Source organism: Myripristis murdjan, chromosome 17, assembly GCF_902150065.1.
Source record: "Myripristis murdjan chromosome 17, fMyrMur1.1, whole genome shotgun sequence".
In the NCBI taxonomy this organism is placed as follows: domain Eukaryota; kingdom Metazoa; phylum Chordata; class Actinopteri; order Holocentriformes; family Holocentridae; genus Myripristis; species Myripristis murdjan.
The window spans coordinates 17,764,782-17,783,010 of NC_043996.1; the positions used below are offsets into that span (position 1 = coordinate 17,764,782).

Genomic DNA, 18,229 nt, shown 5'->3' on the forward strand with positions numbered 1-18,229 from the left:
GTCTGTCTGAGAATTAATTTCTTATTCTCATCATTTGTCTCCTTTTACTATAAATGCACAGTATTTGTGAACTGGCCCACTTTGAAACCCAAAATGTACGGGTCTCCAATTGGGCAAAATGAACCTCTCATACACACATTTGTAAAGAGTGTCTATATAAGCCTGTCAATACATGGTTCACAATCAATAATACTGTATATGTATATGTGTATAACTTTATATACTATTATATACTGTCAGTGGTTTTGGCACTACAGGCTGTCATGCTGTTTCTGATTTGGTTGACCATAACTTGAACCAAGTCATGTGACTCAGATCAGCTCTAAATAGACCAAACTGTTGAAGAGGGTGTGAGGACTGGGTCAACAGGGTCACTGTTGCCCCCTAGATGTTGTCGCAGAGATTGTATCTTGTGGTGTGAGTTACCTGTTTGAGTCACTAGAGAGCAGTATAACAGTCACTAGAGAGCAGCAGGATACAAGACAGCAACACCTTGCTGTATCACATCCACTCTTGTAAATATGTAAATACAATGCGAACCCACTCTGGAGGCCATGCATTCACACAGACATGTCATCTGCTACACTCATCTATCACTGTGCTCTCTGTGCATAAACCAGGACAAATCAGTGGCTTAAAAAAAATAAAATAAACACTTTGAAGAATGCTTATAGTCCAGAACATTTACATTACTTGTTGCCTGGCTACCTTTTCAAAATGAATCTATTAAGATTTATTTTTTCTAATTCAATCCACTGATTGTTTGTTTGATGGATCCAGCAACAATTTGAACTGGTTGTGCACATACAGTTTGACACTGAGTGTAAACTGGGGTAAAATGACAGGATTTTTGTGTGCATGGATACTGGCATGTTGTCTGTGTGAGGCCTGAAACTGGGAAATGAGAAGGGTGTGTTTGACATCTGATCCTCTTGCAGTAAACAAAGTTGGGGAGGGAAGAAGAAAGTGGGGGGGTAGGTAAAGAAAAAAAGATGTTAGCCTATACAATTGTTGCTTAACGCTCAATCTTTCTAGTCACATTCTTTGAGAATTAATTTGAGTTTTGAAGAAGCAGTGCGCCCTATCACCTTGCAGTCGGCTATGTTAGAGCCCAGGCTATAAGCCAAGGCATCACTGTCCCGACAGCCTATTGTTGTTTTGCGTTGACAGAGGAGATAAATATTTAACAGGAGGAGGGAAAGTGGTATAGGCATCAAATCACGAAGAAGAAAATAACACTCTCTCCGTCATGTGACCCGACTATCAATAGTCTGATGACAGCCAGATTGCCTATATCTGATTGGCCGCTTCCTTCTTTGTTGATGCCATTCAGTTTGACCCACCCGCAGCTTTGAAATCACCTTCAAATAAAAAAAAGGAAACTCAAGTAGATGCTCTCACAGATAGCCTCTCTGTTTACAGGTCAATCGGGGTCGTGCTGTACAGGTAAACGGGGTGCAGGTGAGACAGACAGCCTACAGACATACTGGGAGTGTGTGCAGTCAGCACCATGGACAGCGAACTGAGGCTCATCCAGGTGATAAGAGAGATGCGGTCGGAAATCAGAAAACTGGAGCTGGAGAACATGGGCCTGAGGAGGAGAGCTGGAGCCAATTTACCAAAGAATGCAACAGTTCCCATCCTGGCGGCGCGATACAGAAGTAGGCAAACATATGTATTTGTAAAAGAGAGAGGGATTAAACATAGCTAAATCTGCAATAATTTATAAAATTCCTAGATAATTCCAGTATAGTTTTACAGTGTGTTTGAGAATCACACACACACACACACACACACACACACACACACACACACACACACACACACACACACACACACACACACACACACACACACACAATGAAAGGCCTAACTGGTGTAGGCTTTATTATTTCAATAGGGACTTGGGGTTGCATATTGCTATTAAAATAACTGGTTCTGTAAAATAACTGGTTCTGTCGGTTTTCTCTCTCTCTCTCTCTCTCTCTCTCTCTCTCTCTCTCTCTCTCTCTCTCTCTCTCTCTCTCTCTCTCTCTCTCTCTCTCTCTCTCTCTCACTCGCTTTCTCGGATTATTCAGAGAGCATCGTCATGACAGTGAGACGGTATTCAGTCTTCCAGCCTTTGGTCAGTCGTCGGCGGCATCTGCAGCAGCAACAACAGCAGAGTGTCCATCTATAATTTCAATTTCAAGTCGCCTATTTATTCTGCAAGCTCAAGATAATGCTCCTGATGATGTACCCTAAATGCGTCAATAAATAGCTGGACACTTGGAAAGTGCACGCCAAATGAAGCGCCTCCGTTCATTGTCTATTCTGTCTTGTCAGTCCAGTCCATACTCATACACATTTTCAAAAAGGTCAACCAGAGAGTTATTTTGTTGCCTTTGCTGAAGCTATTATGAAAACAATCTATTTAAATGAATGAATAAGTGAATGAATGAATGAATGGAAATAAAAAAATATATATTATGACGACTAAATTAAGCTTAAATTCAACACAAACATCAATGTTAAATATTCTCAGTCATATGATGGATCTTCGGTGTGAGGCTCTGTCAACCTGTAGAATGCACCTGTCCGTCTCGTCGTCTTCCTCTCGCGAGAGTTCGGCGTTGCGCAGTGGAGTATCGCTGGCCGCCATCACCGCACACAAGCTAGCTTTAGCCCCAAAAGACTCAGAGGCGAGCGGCTGACAACAACACAACAGCGATAATAGACGGACCTGATTCCCAAAGTGGAGGTCAAAGAGTTTCCCTGCCACTTTCAGTTTGCCGGAAAAAACAAGCAACCGCCTTTCATGTAGTCTTTCAAAGTACCCTAGAAACGACAGTCGTTCTAACTAATCATGTCCAATCTCAAAGGCGGCACCAAGAAGGATACCAAGATGAGGATACGAGCCTTTCCTGTAAGTATTTACCGACTATCTGGGCACCTAGAGGCTAACTGTGAGACGCGAGTACCGGGGATGACAGGTCGTTACGCTAGCAAGTGCTAGCTAGCCGTCCACACAAGAGAGAAACGCCTGTCACTGTCAAGTTACAACTACCATTAGCTAACAAACTTACCTGCATCAGATTGTCAGACATATCCAGGCGCTCCATCAGCTCAGGGAACGATTGCTAGCTCCCTGCTTTGAAAATGTCATAGTCATCTAACTTAGCATTAGCGAGCTAGCGTTAGCATCTGTAAAGAAACTTCGTACGTTGGTTGGCTAGCAAATAGCAGCTAACTAGCAGGCCTGTTAAATGTTATTTGAGTTATCGCTAAGTTGCGTCCAGTCAGCAACTAGCATTAACAAACGCTACGTTGTGGTAAGAGCTATCTGTATTTGGCTAATGCAAATATTAGCATCCTGTTCGAGAGCTCATTTGGCTAGAGCTAACAACCTTGGTAGTTAAAATGTTGACAACATGAACGTGAGAACATGGTGGTCATCGTAGGTTGTCCTGTGAGTTAGCACAACTTGAGTCCAGACTGTCTTAAGAATGCATAAACTAACATGAATTATGATTGTGCACGCAGCGTCGGCAAGAATTTGGCTGTAGTTTTAAACTGATTGTGTCTGCAAGCTTAGCTGGTCACACTACAAACTGACAAGCCAACTTACTCATGTTGTTCTGAAATATAATTTATTGAGAACATAACACTGGGTTAAATGAGCACTTATGCGACCACATGCACAATATGCCAATATCTGCATATGTTATGTGGTTGCTAAGGTGTGAGATGCATGCTGTGACTGCAACATCCTGTCAATTCTGACACCTAGGGTTCTATTGAACCATAGGCAAGTGCCCTTTTCTCCTGTTGGATATGCACGTTTGTGAGTGAGCAAATGGGCGAGTGAGTGGACGAAGGTGCAGGATGCAGGTCCAGGATTTTTGTCCGTTAGTTAGCTCCTGTTATTTAATCTTGTTGTTTTCCAGTCTCTGCCTTAAGCATATTTGAGGATATTCAAATTCAGCAATGAATAAGTTGATTTTCTTTTCCTCCATAGGACTTCAAGTAGTCATTGAGGCATTCTTGTTCTGTGACTCTTGCGAAAGCGTTACTTGATCAGCAATCTGCTGTAGCTGTGAAACAATAGTTGATACTCTAGTGTGTTTGCTGTAGTATAGAGGCCTTGCCTGCTGGCAAGGTCTAAATTCTAATTTAACCCTTTTCACACTCACATTTTGTAGCCCCTGATTCACACTCATACTTCTAAACCTTGGTGAAGGACTCACTCTTCAAATTCAAAGCCCAGGGGTAATATATTCAGAACATGGTTTTCATTTGACCTCAAACATTCTGTTGCTTTTCAGAAGTATTCTGTTGTTGATACTTAACGCTTCCTTCTGTCCCTCCTAGATGACTATGGATGAGAAGTATGTGAACAACATTTGGGACCTTCTTAAAAATGCCATCCAGGAGATTCAAAGGAAGAACAACAGTGGGTTGAGCTTCGAGGAGCTGTACAGGAACGCCTACACCATGGTGCTCCACAAGCATGGCGAGAAGCTCTACACTGGTCTGCGGGAGGTCGTCACCGAGCATCTCATCAACAAAGTAAAGAACTACATCACCCATTCATGGAAATCTACTTATAAAAATCAATTACAAAACACTGAGAGGTAGTCCTCTCAAACAAACAAAAAGAGAACTGATTACCACTGATGCTTTTTCTTTTTAAGTGTCCTGCCCCTAGGTTGCTGTTGCTGGATTTAAAAATTAAGATTCACCTGTGATTTTGAACAGATGTTAAAATTTTAAACACATGCACAAACATAAACACACAGCCAAATATTCAGCATAAACAAATGATGGTGAAATCTCTCCAGCTCTCCAGTTTTAGTGAGAAAGAAGGCACGCTTTTCACTCAGGCCTCTGCTATTGCCAAGCTTGACATACATGTTGCAAATCGGCAATACTGCTTCCTGTGAATATTACATTTATAATGCACTTTCAGACACCTACAAGATCTGAAGCAAGGGGTCATAAAACAGTTCTCCACTAGTAGTGAGTTTCCCATTTGAGCCTGGTTCTGATCAGAAATGCCTTTTGGATTAACTTCATCTCACTAGTCTTTACAGCTATCGTGTTTTTGTCTCTTGTTTCAGGTACGGGAAGATGTCCTAAATTCTCTAAACAATAACTTTCTGCAAACACTGAATCAAGCCTGGAATGATCATCAGACTGCCATGGTTATGATCAGAGACATCCTCATGTACATGGTGAGTGAGCTTCTGTGCTCCTTTTGTCATTTTGAATAGTTTACCGGCAGCTCTGGCGTATTTACTCAGGCCCTTCCCTGTCTGCAGTGGTGCTGTCTTTATTAGTCAGATGTTAGTGGGACAAGTCTAAAAGTTACAAGTTTCTCCCAAGGGCTCCATTACCTCTGCAAGTGGATTATCGTGCACTTGCCGTCATGAATTATTTTGAGCTTTTGAAGGAATGAACTTTTGTGTCCAATCTTGGCCAACCCTCACCTACATTCTATTCTGGACTTAAGATGCTGTTTTATTTGTGGGCCAAACAAAGAGCTTTTGTTAACTTTGTTTATTCATTTTGTTGGGCAACTTGCAATACTTGTTGATTAGCAGGCAGCAAGCCCAAAGTGTTTGTGGGGTTGTTTGTGTAAGAGAGTGTTTGAGATTGGTACAAGCATAGGCCAAACAATGACACAGCCAGTAATGAGACTGCAGTGCTCTCCTGGGGTTCTTTTGTTCGCTACACTACGCCCCCCTTCACACTTCTTTTTCCTTCTCCCTCCTTTATTCCCCGGACAGCTGGCTTTCCGTTGTTTCACTGCTGCAGAGTTTAGGCTCACCACTTTTCTGCAGTGAGAGCAGCCTGATGCCTGCCTTTGTTGTTGTCGGCTGACCTCTGGAGGAGAGCGAGACATAGGCCTACATGCATCCAGTGTGACTATGCTGTTGTCACCAGATGTATTTAGTTTGTCCTGTGCAGGACTACGACATAAACTTTCAGGGAGCAATTCAGATGCCTCCCATCAGTAATTTGGCAGCTTTATGAGCTTACACAAGCTTTATGGCCTTTCACTGAGGTTTTATATTGTTCAAAATTTTTGCATGCAAATTTACTCCTTAACACACTTCTTTATTCGATGCTAGTTATATTTCTATATATGCAATTGAGGCGACTATTTGCCATGGTACTTTTTTTCACACATACCTTATGTCATATTCATCCCACTCTGTCCTCTTGAACGCAGGACCGGGTCTATGTTCAGCAAAATAATGTGGAGAATGTGTACAACTTGGGCCTCATCATCTTCAGAGACCAGGTGGTGCGCTATGGCTGCATTCGAGACCATCTCCGGCAGACCTTACTCGACATGATTGCGCGCGAGAGGAAGGGAGAAGTTGTAGACAGGTAGGCAGAAGGACTGCATCAGGTTGTGACAGTAAAGAATCACCAAAGGCTGGGGGCAGGAAGTTGTTGATTTGGGGGCAGCTGATTCATCAGTCATTAGCTCAATTAGGTAATTGTCTGGAAAACTTTCTAGTCTTACCAGTCTTTCTAGTCTTTCTTACCTGTTAATAACCTAGTACCTTTGCCAATGGCATACTCTCCTCTTTGTTGTGCTTTTTTTGACTGGTCAGACTCAATAGCAGCTCTGTCTTAGTCAGAAAGTTGCGTAGTGCAGGTATGGTGTCAGGTACCTAAAAAGAGAGCAACGAATATCAAAACATTGCTCATGTAGTTATGGGCGCCAGTTTTCAAAGTTGAAAGAGATAAGTTAGTACCATACTGTTTGTACACTCTGTCAGTAATATCCAAGTAAAGCAGACTAGGCTGTCTCATTATTAAAAGCACAGACAATTGCTGTGAACACACATTCAATGTCCATGACAACAGCCGCCAGTACCAAGCCTGTATGTTTGCAAAGCAGCTAGCTGACAACCCCTCATCAGGCCCCATCATTATATTGGCAAGACAAATGAATCAGGACCTAACAGCTTCATGAGCTTCCCCTCTATTTTTCCCTCCATTTTATTGCTGGTTACAGTAACAAAAGATATTTTAGTTATGAAAGTTTGACTTTTAACACAATACTCTTTGTGCAAATTGTACAGTTATTTCAAATGTCATCACAGTCAATTATTTTCTTATGTTCATTTATGCTTGCTGCTGTGCTGTATCAACTGTGTATAAATTACTTAGTTTTATGAAAAAAGTCGTCATTTTTTGCCTGCCAGGTGCAAGTAGTGACTCAGCAATGAACCCTGTGCTTCTTTACGGGATACTAACCTGCTTTATTCTTCATCATAAAACAACCTTTGACCACTGCAGGGGGGCGATCAGGAATGCTTGTCAGATGCTGATGATTCTTGGCTTGGAAGGCAGGTCTGTGTATGAAGAAGACTTTGAAGGCCCTTTCCTAGACATGTCTGCTGAATTCTTCCAGGTGAGCTGGTTGAAATTATGGTGGGCTCCTTCTCTGAGCTTCTTGTTTTTTGCAACCACTAACAGCCTTTTATTTCAAAACAACCCTCCACAGATGGAGAGCCAAAAGTTCCTAGCTGAGAACAGTGCCAGCGTTTACATAAAGAAGGTGGAGGCCAGAATCAATGAGGAGATTGAGCGAGTGATGCACTGCTTGGACAAGTCTACGGAAGAGCCCATTGTCAAAGTGGTGGAGAGGGAGCTCATTTCCAAGCACATGAAGACCATTGTGGAGATGGAGAACTCTGGCCTGGTTCATATGCTCAAGAATGGCAAGACAGAAGGTACAAGACCATGGCATTGCCTCACTGATATTTACATTTCATTTAAATAAATGACTATTCAAATAGGTATGACGCAGTTGCAAGATTTTTCCAGTCTTTCTGCGATGTAGTTTCTGTTTTTAAGTGCCTTTTCTCCCTCCACATCCTCTCTCTCAGACCTGGGCTGCATGTACAAGCTGTTCAGTCGTGTGCCAAATGGTCTAAAGACTATGTGTGAGTGTATGAGCTCTTACCTGAGGGAACAGGGCAAGGCTCTGGTGTCTGAGGAGGGAGAAGGCAAGAACCCTGTTGACTACATCCAGGTATGATAGTCCACAGGGACAGTGAATCCACGAATACAGTTTCACTTTTATTATAGTTAGGTCGTAAAGGAAGAAGAACTTTGCTTAAAACTGTAATTGAACGGAATTTTGTTTTTTTATTAAGTGACATACACTGATACTAACTCTTTATTATTGCCATCTAAACAGGGCCTGTTAGACCTGAAGACGCGGTTTGACCGTTTCCTCCTTGAATCCTTCAACAACGACCGTCTCTTTAAACAAACCATTGCAGGAGACTTTGAGTATTTCCTCAATCTCAACTCCCGCTCACCAGAGTATCTATCGCTCTTCATTGACGATAAGCTCAAGAAGGGAGTCAAAGGGGTATGTGGCTATTGTAAACACTGGTAGTTACCATATGAGCAAATCTGTTATACTGAAGCTTGAAACTACAAAATTTTGTGTATATTCATAGACAAACTAAACTATACAAAATAGACCAGTCATTTTCCCAGATTTTTCAGCTAGTGCATGTGAAAAGCATATATGACACACATCTGAGGCTTTCATAACTATCAAAACAATATTAGAATCGACCGATATTTTGGTAGAAACCACTTTTCTCAGTTCAGCTCATAAAAGACAATGAATTTCATTTTCAGTTCTTCTTACACTGCGTAACAGATTCTCTGTCTAACAGTTTGTGTGATGTACATTACCTATTCTTTTTCTCTCTGTCTCGTAATATGTCTAGTTGACAGAGCAGGAGGTGGAATCAATACTGGACAAAGCCATGGTGCTGTTCAGGTTCATGCAGGAGAAAGACGTGTTTGAAAGGTACTACAAACAGCATCTGGGCCGCAGGCTGCTTTCCAACAAGAGCGTATCTGACGACTCAGAGAAAAACATGATTTCTAAGCTCAAGGTAAAAGGATGAGCATGTTTTTGATGTACGTGTGTGTCTGTCACTTGCACTGTTCATCAGCCACACTTTCTTTGCTCATGTTGCCCTGTCTTTGCCTTTTTAAAACCCGCATGAATTACCTGTCAGCAGGTCCAACTCATTGTTCTCCGCCTGTCCTCTTTGCAGACAGAATGTGGCTGTCAGTTCACCTCTAAACTGGAAGGGATGTTCAGAGACATGAGCATCTCCAACACCACCATGGAGGAGTTTAGGCAGCACTTACAGTCCACCGGGGTAAGACAGTGAAAAACCCTGCACAGCAAAACAAAACAATCCTGCTTCGTAAGAGAGCACACATTTGCACTCACCCCATTTGTGTAAAGTCAGATTTAGCATAAGCTGCGCAAGTTACCAAATATCACAAATAAAGCTAGACCTGTACCAGTCATGTTTGGCTCAAGGTCTAATCGCTGTGCAGTGAATTTGTCATTGTGTATTGTATTTCAGTTGCCTTGCACAGCCATACTGATTATGTTACTGTTGTGCATTTCACTAAACAGTCTTGGCACTGTTGGGGTCAAAGCATTTGGAATAGGGGTGGCAGCAACGGGCATTAACAAAATACATAGCAGGTGATTGGACCAGGTGTCATTAGCTAACTTGGACAAACAAACCATACGATGTAATATAAGAGCACCAAATCTAGCAGTTGTTCTGGTGGAGAGGAAGCAAGCATATTGGTAAGAGTGTTGGTAACTTTTTAAATTCTTAATTTAAAGGTGTTTTGTTGCATATCCGTGAGCAGCCGTGCCAACAAATACAGTGGTGCGGGCGAACGATGGAAGCTAAGCAGGTTTGAACTTGTCTAGTACTTGGATGGGAGACCCTTTGGGAAAACTAAGTTGGTGTTGGTGGGACAGTAAGGGCCATCTTCCCTCTGGTACCAACAGAAATCCCAATGTCCCACTGCTGTGATGGGGACACGGCGGCGTCCTTTAGATGCAATGTTAAACTGGCTCACTGAGGTCACTTACTGCAAAGAGTAGGGGGTTCCCTGGTGTCCTGGCAAAATTCCCAGCCTGGCTCTCTCCATCTGGCCATCTAATCATTCCCCAGTGTAATTGGCTCTTTGATTTCCTACCTCTCCACCTCAAGCCGATGTGTTGTGAGCTTTCTGGTGCAAAATGGTTGCTGTGTATCACCCAGGTGGGTGCTACACATTGGCGGTGTTTAAGGTGGATTCCCCCCTTCACTGTGAAGCACTTTGTATATCAAGAGAAAGTTCTATATAAATGTAATCCAGACATGCAATACATTATTAGTAGTATATTTTAAATTATTACCTTCAGGTGTAGCAATTGCCGTTTCTGGTTTTGAAGTTGGTCTATTGATGCTTCTTACTTGCATCATCACCATCACCCAAACCATTCCGTTTCTTTAAAAGTTGCTGATAGGTGGTAGCTGTTTGCTGGCCTCCAGTGACACTGTGGTTGGAGCCCAGACGGTTTGGAGTCAAATGTGGTTTCGCAAGATCAGCTGGCTGTGCGAGGTTATGGTATTTTGAATCTGGCTCTTAGAACCTGCATGTGCCTCTGTGTGTCCGTCTTGCTCAGGTGTCTCTAGGTGGTGTCGACCTCACCGTAAGAGTCCTCACTACGGGCTACTGGCCCACACAGTCTGCCACGCCCAAATGCACCATCCCCCCCTCTCCCAGACATGCCTTTGAAGTCTTTAGAAGGTAGGAGCTCTGAATTTACTGACAGCTTTTAGTGCACATGTGGAGGCTCAAGGGAGTTTTTTTTTGTGCAGTTTTTAAGGAACTTGGTCCTGACTTTTTTTTCTTTCCTTTACAGGTTTTATTTGGCCAAACACAGTGGCAGACAGCTCACACTCCAGCACCACATGGGCTCAGCAGACCTCAACGCAACCTTCTATGGAGCCGTTAAAAAGGTAGAAGCATAAGTGCCTTTGCATCAGCAAAATTGAAATCAAGCTAATGGTTTTAACTCATACCACATGATGCAAAATATGATGATACTTTGTCTTAGAGGAATGATTTGTTTATGCAAGTCCAGTCCAGTCTCCATTAGGGCTGGGTGACTTATATCCATATTGTGATATGAAACCAGATATTGTCTGGGATTTGGTATATTGTAATATGATATGGCATTAGTGTTGACTTTTTTTTTTTTTTTTTTTTTTTTTTTTTTTTTTAAAGCAGCATTACAGTAAAGGGATGCAAGCATTGGAACTTATTAGGCTGTTCTAGCTGTTTCTTTCTGTTCCTTTCTGTCTCTTCCTGCGTGGTCATCATGCCCACATAAGTAATGATAGTTTATCAAAAATGTCATGGTGTAAATATTTTTTTCTAAAAGCACTTATATCCAACCCTACAATATCAATATTCAGTTTTGTGGTCAAAATATTGTGATTTTTGATTTTGTCCATATAGCTCAACTCTCATCTCTTATTCTTCATATTTCCCTCTATTTAATCTGCAGGAGGATGGTTCAGAATTGGGTGTAGGAGGAGCCCAGGTGACAGGCTCTAACACCCGCAAGCACATACTACAGGTCTCCACCTTCCAGATGACCATCCTCATGCTCTTTAATAACAGAGAAAGGTCTACTTTTGAGGTAGTGTCACACTCAAGCAACACTTCTTCATCTAGTTTCCTCAATCCCATTCTCTCATTAAATTGTCTTGTTTATCTCTGCTGTGCTCGTTATGTGCAGTGAGGATTATTTTTGCTTAGTTTATCATTATTAGAGCATCCCTTTTTGATGTGATTTTAGTCATTTGCTCACCATTTTACAAACTCATCACCCATTCTGTTGCTGTTTGTAGGAGATCCAGCAGGAGACAGACATCCCGGAGCGGGAGCTTGTGCGGGCGCTGCAGTCCTTGGCTTGCGGGAAGCCCACGCAGAGAGTTCTCACCAAGGAGCCCAAATCCAAGGAGATAGAGAACGGCCATGTGTTTACAGTTAATGATCAGTTTACTTCCAAACTGCACAGAGTGAAAATACAGACAGGTGTGTGTGTGTCTGAGATGGACATTATTTATAAGCAAGAGCACTTTGAAATGTGTCTGCCCCATCTGTTTCAGTCTCGGTATCGAGGCTCATCTTGTCTCTGTGCCTTATTCCCAGTCGCTGCTAAACAGGGTGAGTCGGACCCAGAAAGGAAGGAGACACGACAGAAGGTGGATGATGACAGGAAGCATGAGATTGAGGCAGCCATCGTCCGAATCATGAAATCCAGGAAGAAGATGCAGCACAACGTCCTGGTTGCAGAGGTAGGAGGCTCACAGGAATATACAGTTACTGTTATCCTAAAGGGTGCAACAATTTTATCTGCACCTTACACGTATGTTGAACACAACACTTTGTTCTTCAAAAAAAGCATAATATTTTACAGATTAATCTTTGGGTTTTGTACCGTTAGAATGCTGATGTCCTCTTTGTATTTTGTGTCTGTCTTCAGGTGACTCAGCAGCTGCGGGCACGTTTTCTTCCCAGCCCTGTGGTTATCAAGAAGCGTATTGAAGGACTAATAGAAAGAGAGTACTTGGCAAGGACGCCGGAGGATCGTAAAGTCTACACTTATGTTGCATAGAGAGAGTATGGATGCGAGGAGAAAGAGACTGGAAGGGGGGGGGGGGGGGGGGGGGGGGGGGGGGGGGGGGGGGGGGGGGGGGGGGGGGGCAATGGGATGTTTTTTTCCTTTGGACTGTTGTTTCGCATGGACTGGAAGTTTCTTTTCAAGATAAATGCTGGGAACCTGACTCATCATCCATTACAAAACAATAAATACACATAGAAATCGGAATAAAGTCAATGCAGAGAAAAAAATCCAAATGTCGTAGGTGATTTTTAAATCGGGCCCACTCTTCCTTTTCCCTGTGAGTTTTAACATGGATGGATCCAGCTTCAAGCTTTTCACTGTTTTACCCTTGTAGAGATCAAACTTGCAAAGAATCCCTTGGGAAAAATGTGAATGCACCACATTATTTTTTGTTTTCAATACTGTATAAAAAATGAGAAAATTATTAAAAACAGCAGCAACTGTGGATTGTTACAAAACTGAAATAAAAATATTGAGTATTGATGCACTGTGGTTTTCCACTAGTTATCTAGTCTAAAGATGCTTGTCCATACAACTGTAAGTTATAAAAACTATTTTTGTTTGCCTTCTATGTCTGGCTAAGTCTTAATTTCTGATTTTCACATCGCATCCTTTTAACAAGGCCATTTATGTTCTGATTACCATTGGCTACAGATCTCTGGTATTAAATTACAGCTTTATAATTGCTGTTGAGGCAGATTGCCTGTGGCGCTGAAAGATGTGGAACTCGTTCACTCAATTGCTCCTATTTTCAGCGGGCACCAAGGGGGGCAGTATCCTCATACTGAATGTAAGACACTGCGTCAGTTCCATCGCCTCCCACCCAAACACACACCTAATACAGAGTCATTCACTGTGAGAGCCATGAGTCAGAAATCAACATTTAACAGACAACACAGAGCCCTGTTTCATCAGTCTGTTATATAATACAAGTAATGACAGACATGCATAAAAACTGCCATCAGATATTCCAGTCAATCCAAAGGTATCATTCAGTCGCTGAGTCAAAAATTTGACATTTTCAGTGCAAAAAAATGCAGTAAACAAGGGTGTAATTATAAGGCATCACCGCCTGCAGATCATGTCTGATGACAGTGTTATGTTAGAGGTACAGAGTTAGTTTGAGGTACAATAATCTTAAAAGATTTTGTAACATTTGTTAAGATCTCAAAGTGTCTTTTGCCCTTTCCAGTAAACACCCTGATCATCATGATTAATACTTAAATATGTGGATGTGATGTAAGGGTGTTCAGGCTGCACTCAGGCTCTGGGAGAGACCAGGGAGCCATTAGGCTGTGTATCGGGTCGAGACTGGGCAGCTTTGGCCAGGGTCTCCAGACAGGCCATGAAACGTTGAATCTCTTCAGTAGAACTGTGGGTCCAGGCCAGAGGCAGGTGGGCCGGGACAGGCTTACGATCTGGAATACAGATATGGCGTCAAAACAGTGAACAGAAGATATTGGCAATGGACGCATTTTGTGGTAAATCGTTCACTCGTGCAAGGAAGTTAGAACAGTATCACAAAAAGAAACAGAAGGGGTTGAGGTATTTTGTGGAGGTACCTGTCTGGTGTCATACCTTGAAAGAACAGGCCACTGGGCTGTCTGGCAGCAGCCTTGGACAGAGCCAGCCACACCACAGTGTCCGCCCCTTGCTCTGCACTACGCAGCCGGTCCCCCATCATCTGGTGGAACTGAGGCATTGCTGTAGAAACAGCTGAGAAGGAAGTCAATCTAGGTTAGTGTGTGTGTTTCAACTAAAACAGAGCTGCCATTATTGTGGAAACTACGCCTCCAGTGCTAACATTAAGTCAGAAAAATGAGGAATTATCTTAAGTTTCATTTTTTTCTTCAGTCAAAATGGAAAGTGCATTAACGTGAACATCCTCTAGTAATTAAAAGTCAGAATTACAATGTAAAAACATGATTTAACTCTTGTCAACCTAGAGAAAATCTCCCATAATGCATACTAAATACATACAAAATACATTATGTGTGTATTTATGTGCTAAGCAACTTTCAGTATAGACCAGTTCCACATGCTAGATTTTCAGGAAAGGTCCATTATTTTCTCCATGAACAGTGACTGTGCATGAAATCCTAGAAACATTTAAGCATTTTAGCCAATTGTTCCAACAGCAGGCGGCCATCAGCACTATATTTGCTCAGTGGTCATTAGTGTTTGCCTTTAAACTGTACCACATTTTGGAAAAAAAAAAAAAAAAAAAAAAAAGGTCTAAATTGGAAATGAGCTCCCATGTTGTTTCTTTCATTAGGTCAGTAATGGGGGGTTTGCCTCCCACCTGCTTCTTTGCAGACAAAGTTTGATGGTGTAATGTGAATCTTTTTAGAATTTTAATGCCTTTTTGTGAGAAGCCATATCCAGTTTTCTGTCTTCATGATCAACCTTTCCACAAAGTTTCCCTGTGAATTTGCTCATTATTTCTGGAGATATTCTGCTCATAGCCAAACTGACCTTGTGGCGCAAAAACACAACCCATGAACATGAACATAAGTTCTGTGATTTGCATTAACCAAAAAAAATATAAACAACAAAATCGCTTTGTGTGTGAGTATGCAAGTGTATTTAATACGCGAGGGAGAGAGACAGAGACAGACATACAGACATACAGTAAGAGACACCACCTGGTGTATCAGCCCAGCCTGGGTGCATCACAGAGAAGTGAATGACAGGGAAGGCTTTGGCCCACTGCTCTGTCAGCACCACCTGCTGTCTCTGGTAGGATACAACAACAACAACATCATCACATCAGCTGAAAGATTCACATGTACTGTACCTCTGTGTTTCTCAGCATGCTCAACTGCTTTATGCATTCATTTTCAGCTCATTGTTAAACCAAGAGAGACAGACACAAAAGGGAACCCAATGAGACAAACAGAAAGTAGTGATAGTGATACATAGTGATATAGAATAATGATAGCATGGTAGATCATATTATAGAATAATATAATAAAATTGTATACTAATAATAATACCATAGGATAGGATAATGCAATAAAGATAATAATAGTAATAATAATATATAGTAGTAATAGTATAATAATGATAACAGTAAATTAGTAATTTGTTACACTGCAGGTCAATTTTGCTCATGAAACTCAGTGCTCTTATTCTAATGCAACCTATATAGTTAAATATTTGACACACAAAGTATCTCTTTACTTATTTGCACAGTTTCTCAAAATCCAGAGTGAATGCCGAATTGTAATCCAATAGATATTAAGAATCCTTGAATTTCACTGGTGTTGGTGTCAATTAATTTTACTGGTTACCTGATCACATCCTCATCTCCTACCTTGTTCTGGGCATAAACCATGGTGCTGTCGAAGTGGCCCCTCTCTGACTGGAGGTTGTCAACTTGCAGTTTCTGCACCAGCATGCCGCCTGACGATACAGTGATCTGACAGCCAGAGAGAAAAGAAACAGTGTGCTCAGAGAACAGCCGCTGCACTGTGGACAAAAGTGTCATTATGCTGTCCAGCTGATGCAAATGAGCTATTTGCTTGTATGTGTGTGTGTGTGTGTGTGTGTGTGTGTGTGTGCGTACATACCACCCTTGGATCCCGGCTCTTTTGCAGAAGTGGTATAAGATTCTGGGTGAGGATGTACGTTCCTGAGGAGGAGGAGGAGGACGATGAAGAAAAAAACAGCAAACATCAGCCCTCTCATGGAATTCAAATTCAAAACAACAGCATAGCTCTAACTAAGCAGCAGGATGAAGTCTCACCCAGAGTGTTAGTGGCAAAGTTCTTCTCCAGTCCCTCAGAATTCTCCTCTCTCGTATTCACCATACATCCTGCATTGTTTATCTGCCATAAAAAAAATAAAGAAATAAAGAAATATCAAACAGCTGCATCCATGTTGAATGCAAATGAAATGGTTTACAGAGTCATTTGAAGGCGATCAAGCTTGTTGTTTGTGCTGAAGAATATTTAATTCCTACCAGCACATTCAAGGAGAAATGCTCCCTCTTGAAGGCCTCCGCAAATTCCCATACCTTGCGTGTCTCTGACATATCAAGAATGTGAACGTGTATCTCCTGGAATAACAAGATAAAACAATCATCTGAGTGATCACTTTTGCAGTCACACCACAACATTTGTCTCTACATAGATCCTTAGTATATAGTATAATGTCCACCTCAAATAAAAACATTGTTACTTAGCTGATATTTTACTTAAGTGGATGTAAACCCATAAAAATCTATCTAAGTAAGCGTAAAAAGTAGCTAATTTATAATAGACTTGGAGTAATAGTAAGTGAACTGGCTTAGTTTTTAGAAAAAAAAAAAAAAGAAAGAACATTGTAATGTGACACTTCCATGAGCAGTTCAGGGTTCAAACTACATTTATTTTCACTGTAAAATTGGGAAACTGTAAATAATATGCACAATTACAGACAAACCACTTTACTCTTTTCTTCTTTATTGACTGGCCAATCACTGCAAATGGCTCCAAAATTGGCCAATTTACAACTGTCTAATGGAGAGCCCACACAATGTGAACTATATAACTGATGCAGTAGAGACATACTTGAGTAAAAGTAACTCACTGTGTTCCCAGATTCCCTGACAATGTCTGCCCTGGCCTCCTCAGCTTTATCTTTATTCCTACACACCATGTGGACTGTGCCACCTGGAAGGAAAAACAGATAACAGTGAGTATTTAGTTTCTCCAGACCTACACAAATCAATGCAGTGCAGGACAGGACAGAGGACACAGCTGTCCACCATTTCCAATGTACCTTTCTTTGCTATGGCCATGGCAGTTGCTTTGCCAATGCCACTGTTGGCTCCTGTGATCAAGAAGGACCGTCCCACCACAGACACGCTGAGGTCCTGGGCATTAAAGTTTTGAGATGCAGCCTCATATCCACTCCTAAGGACAAAGTCAACACGTCAGAACACACAGATAATAGGCAACATGTGTCTGCGGACTTTAAAAGAACTGACAACATCCTCAGATTGGAGTTTGACCATCTCCAATATTGCTTTTTTTTTTTTTTTTTCTTTCTCTCCAGACCTTTTGTAACATCAGTCAGCTGCTGGATAGAGTACAATCCATGCATAACAAGGCACTTCAGATCTCAATGAAACTATTGTGATTGCGGTGAAGAGGCGCCCATGGAGCTGCACTAGTGCCACACAGTGATCAGACCTTTGATTTTTCTCCCCTCGATGGCTTGTATTCCTGCGTAAATATGGTATATCCTGCTGCGTAATTCTAGATTAAAGCTGGGTAATAATTCAGTATTAGGCTACCGGTTACTGTCGTTCAGTGGAATCAAATTGTCAAGATAGAGTGATTTGGTGATATTTAACAATTCTAAACTGATGACAAAAAGCAAATTTTCAAAGCAAATAAGGCATAAACGATTTTAAGGAATATTGTAAATTTCTACTTTTTCGGCATCACACATAACATTGCAATCTAAGTATAGTATCATACTGGCGCCAAGGCCTATATAACCCATATATAAACTAATAATATATCTGATGTGCTACCTCAAAGACGACTCAAAGCGCATTTCTCAAGTTTTTCAAACAACAAGCCTGCATGAGAGTTGACCGACCTTGTATATTCGTGGATTCCTTTCAAAAACCAGATGATGTTGCGGTACAGAGACATGGCCTCTCATCATAAGTGAACTCCCCAAAGAGCACTAACTGTGTGGGAAAGGGCG

At 41.7% G+C, this 18,229-nt stretch overlaps 2 protein-coding genes across 2 annotated transcripts; one reads left to right on the plus strand and one right to left on the minus strand.

The window, feature by feature from the left end:
* The first annotated feature begins 2,605 nt into the window (after positions 1 to 2,605).
* On the plus strand, positions 2,606 to 13,097 carry LOC115375234 (cullin-3-like). The gene is made up of 17 exons (XM_030074633.1): positions 2,606 to 2,905; positions 4,351 to 4,548; positions 5,100 to 5,213; positions 6,215 to 6,375; positions 7,297 to 7,411; positions 7,505 to 7,733; positions 7,890 to 8,035; positions 8,204 to 8,380; positions 8,751 to 8,921; positions 9,087 to 9,194; positions 10,514 to 10,638; positions 10,754 to 10,850; positions 11,402 to 11,536; positions 11,748 to 11,934; positions 12,052 to 12,197; positions 12,386 to 12,551; positions 12,597 to 13,097. The coding sequence occupies exons 1-16, from the start codon at positions 2,846 to 2,848 to the stop codon at positions 12,515 to 12,517; spliced, it is 2,301 nt and encodes a 766-aa protein (XP_029930493.1). The 5' UTR covers positions 2,606 to 2,845; the 3' UTR covers positions 12,518 to 12,551; positions 12,597 to 13,097.
* A 405-nt stretch (positions 13,098 to 13,502) lies between these two features.
* On the minus strand, positions 13,503 to 18,201 carry dhrs12lb (dehydrogenase/reductase (SDR family) member 12-like b). Its single transcript, XM_030074681.1, has 10 exons — positions 18,119 to 18,201; positions 17,291 to 17,424; positions 17,099 to 17,181; positions 16,491 to 16,586; positions 16,275 to 16,356; positions 16,099 to 16,160; positions 15,843 to 15,947; positions 15,172 to 15,262; positions 14,105 to 14,242; positions 13,503 to 13,944 (listed from the first exon to the last, which is right to left on the minus strand). The coding sequence occupies exons 1-10, from the start codon at positions 18,172 to 18,174 to the stop codon at positions 13,787 to 13,789; spliced, it is 1,005 nt and encodes a 334-aa protein (XP_029930541.1). The 5' UTR covers positions 18,175 to 18,201; the 3' UTR covers positions 13,503 to 13,786.
* Positions 18,202 to 18,229: the final 28 nt, after the last annotated feature.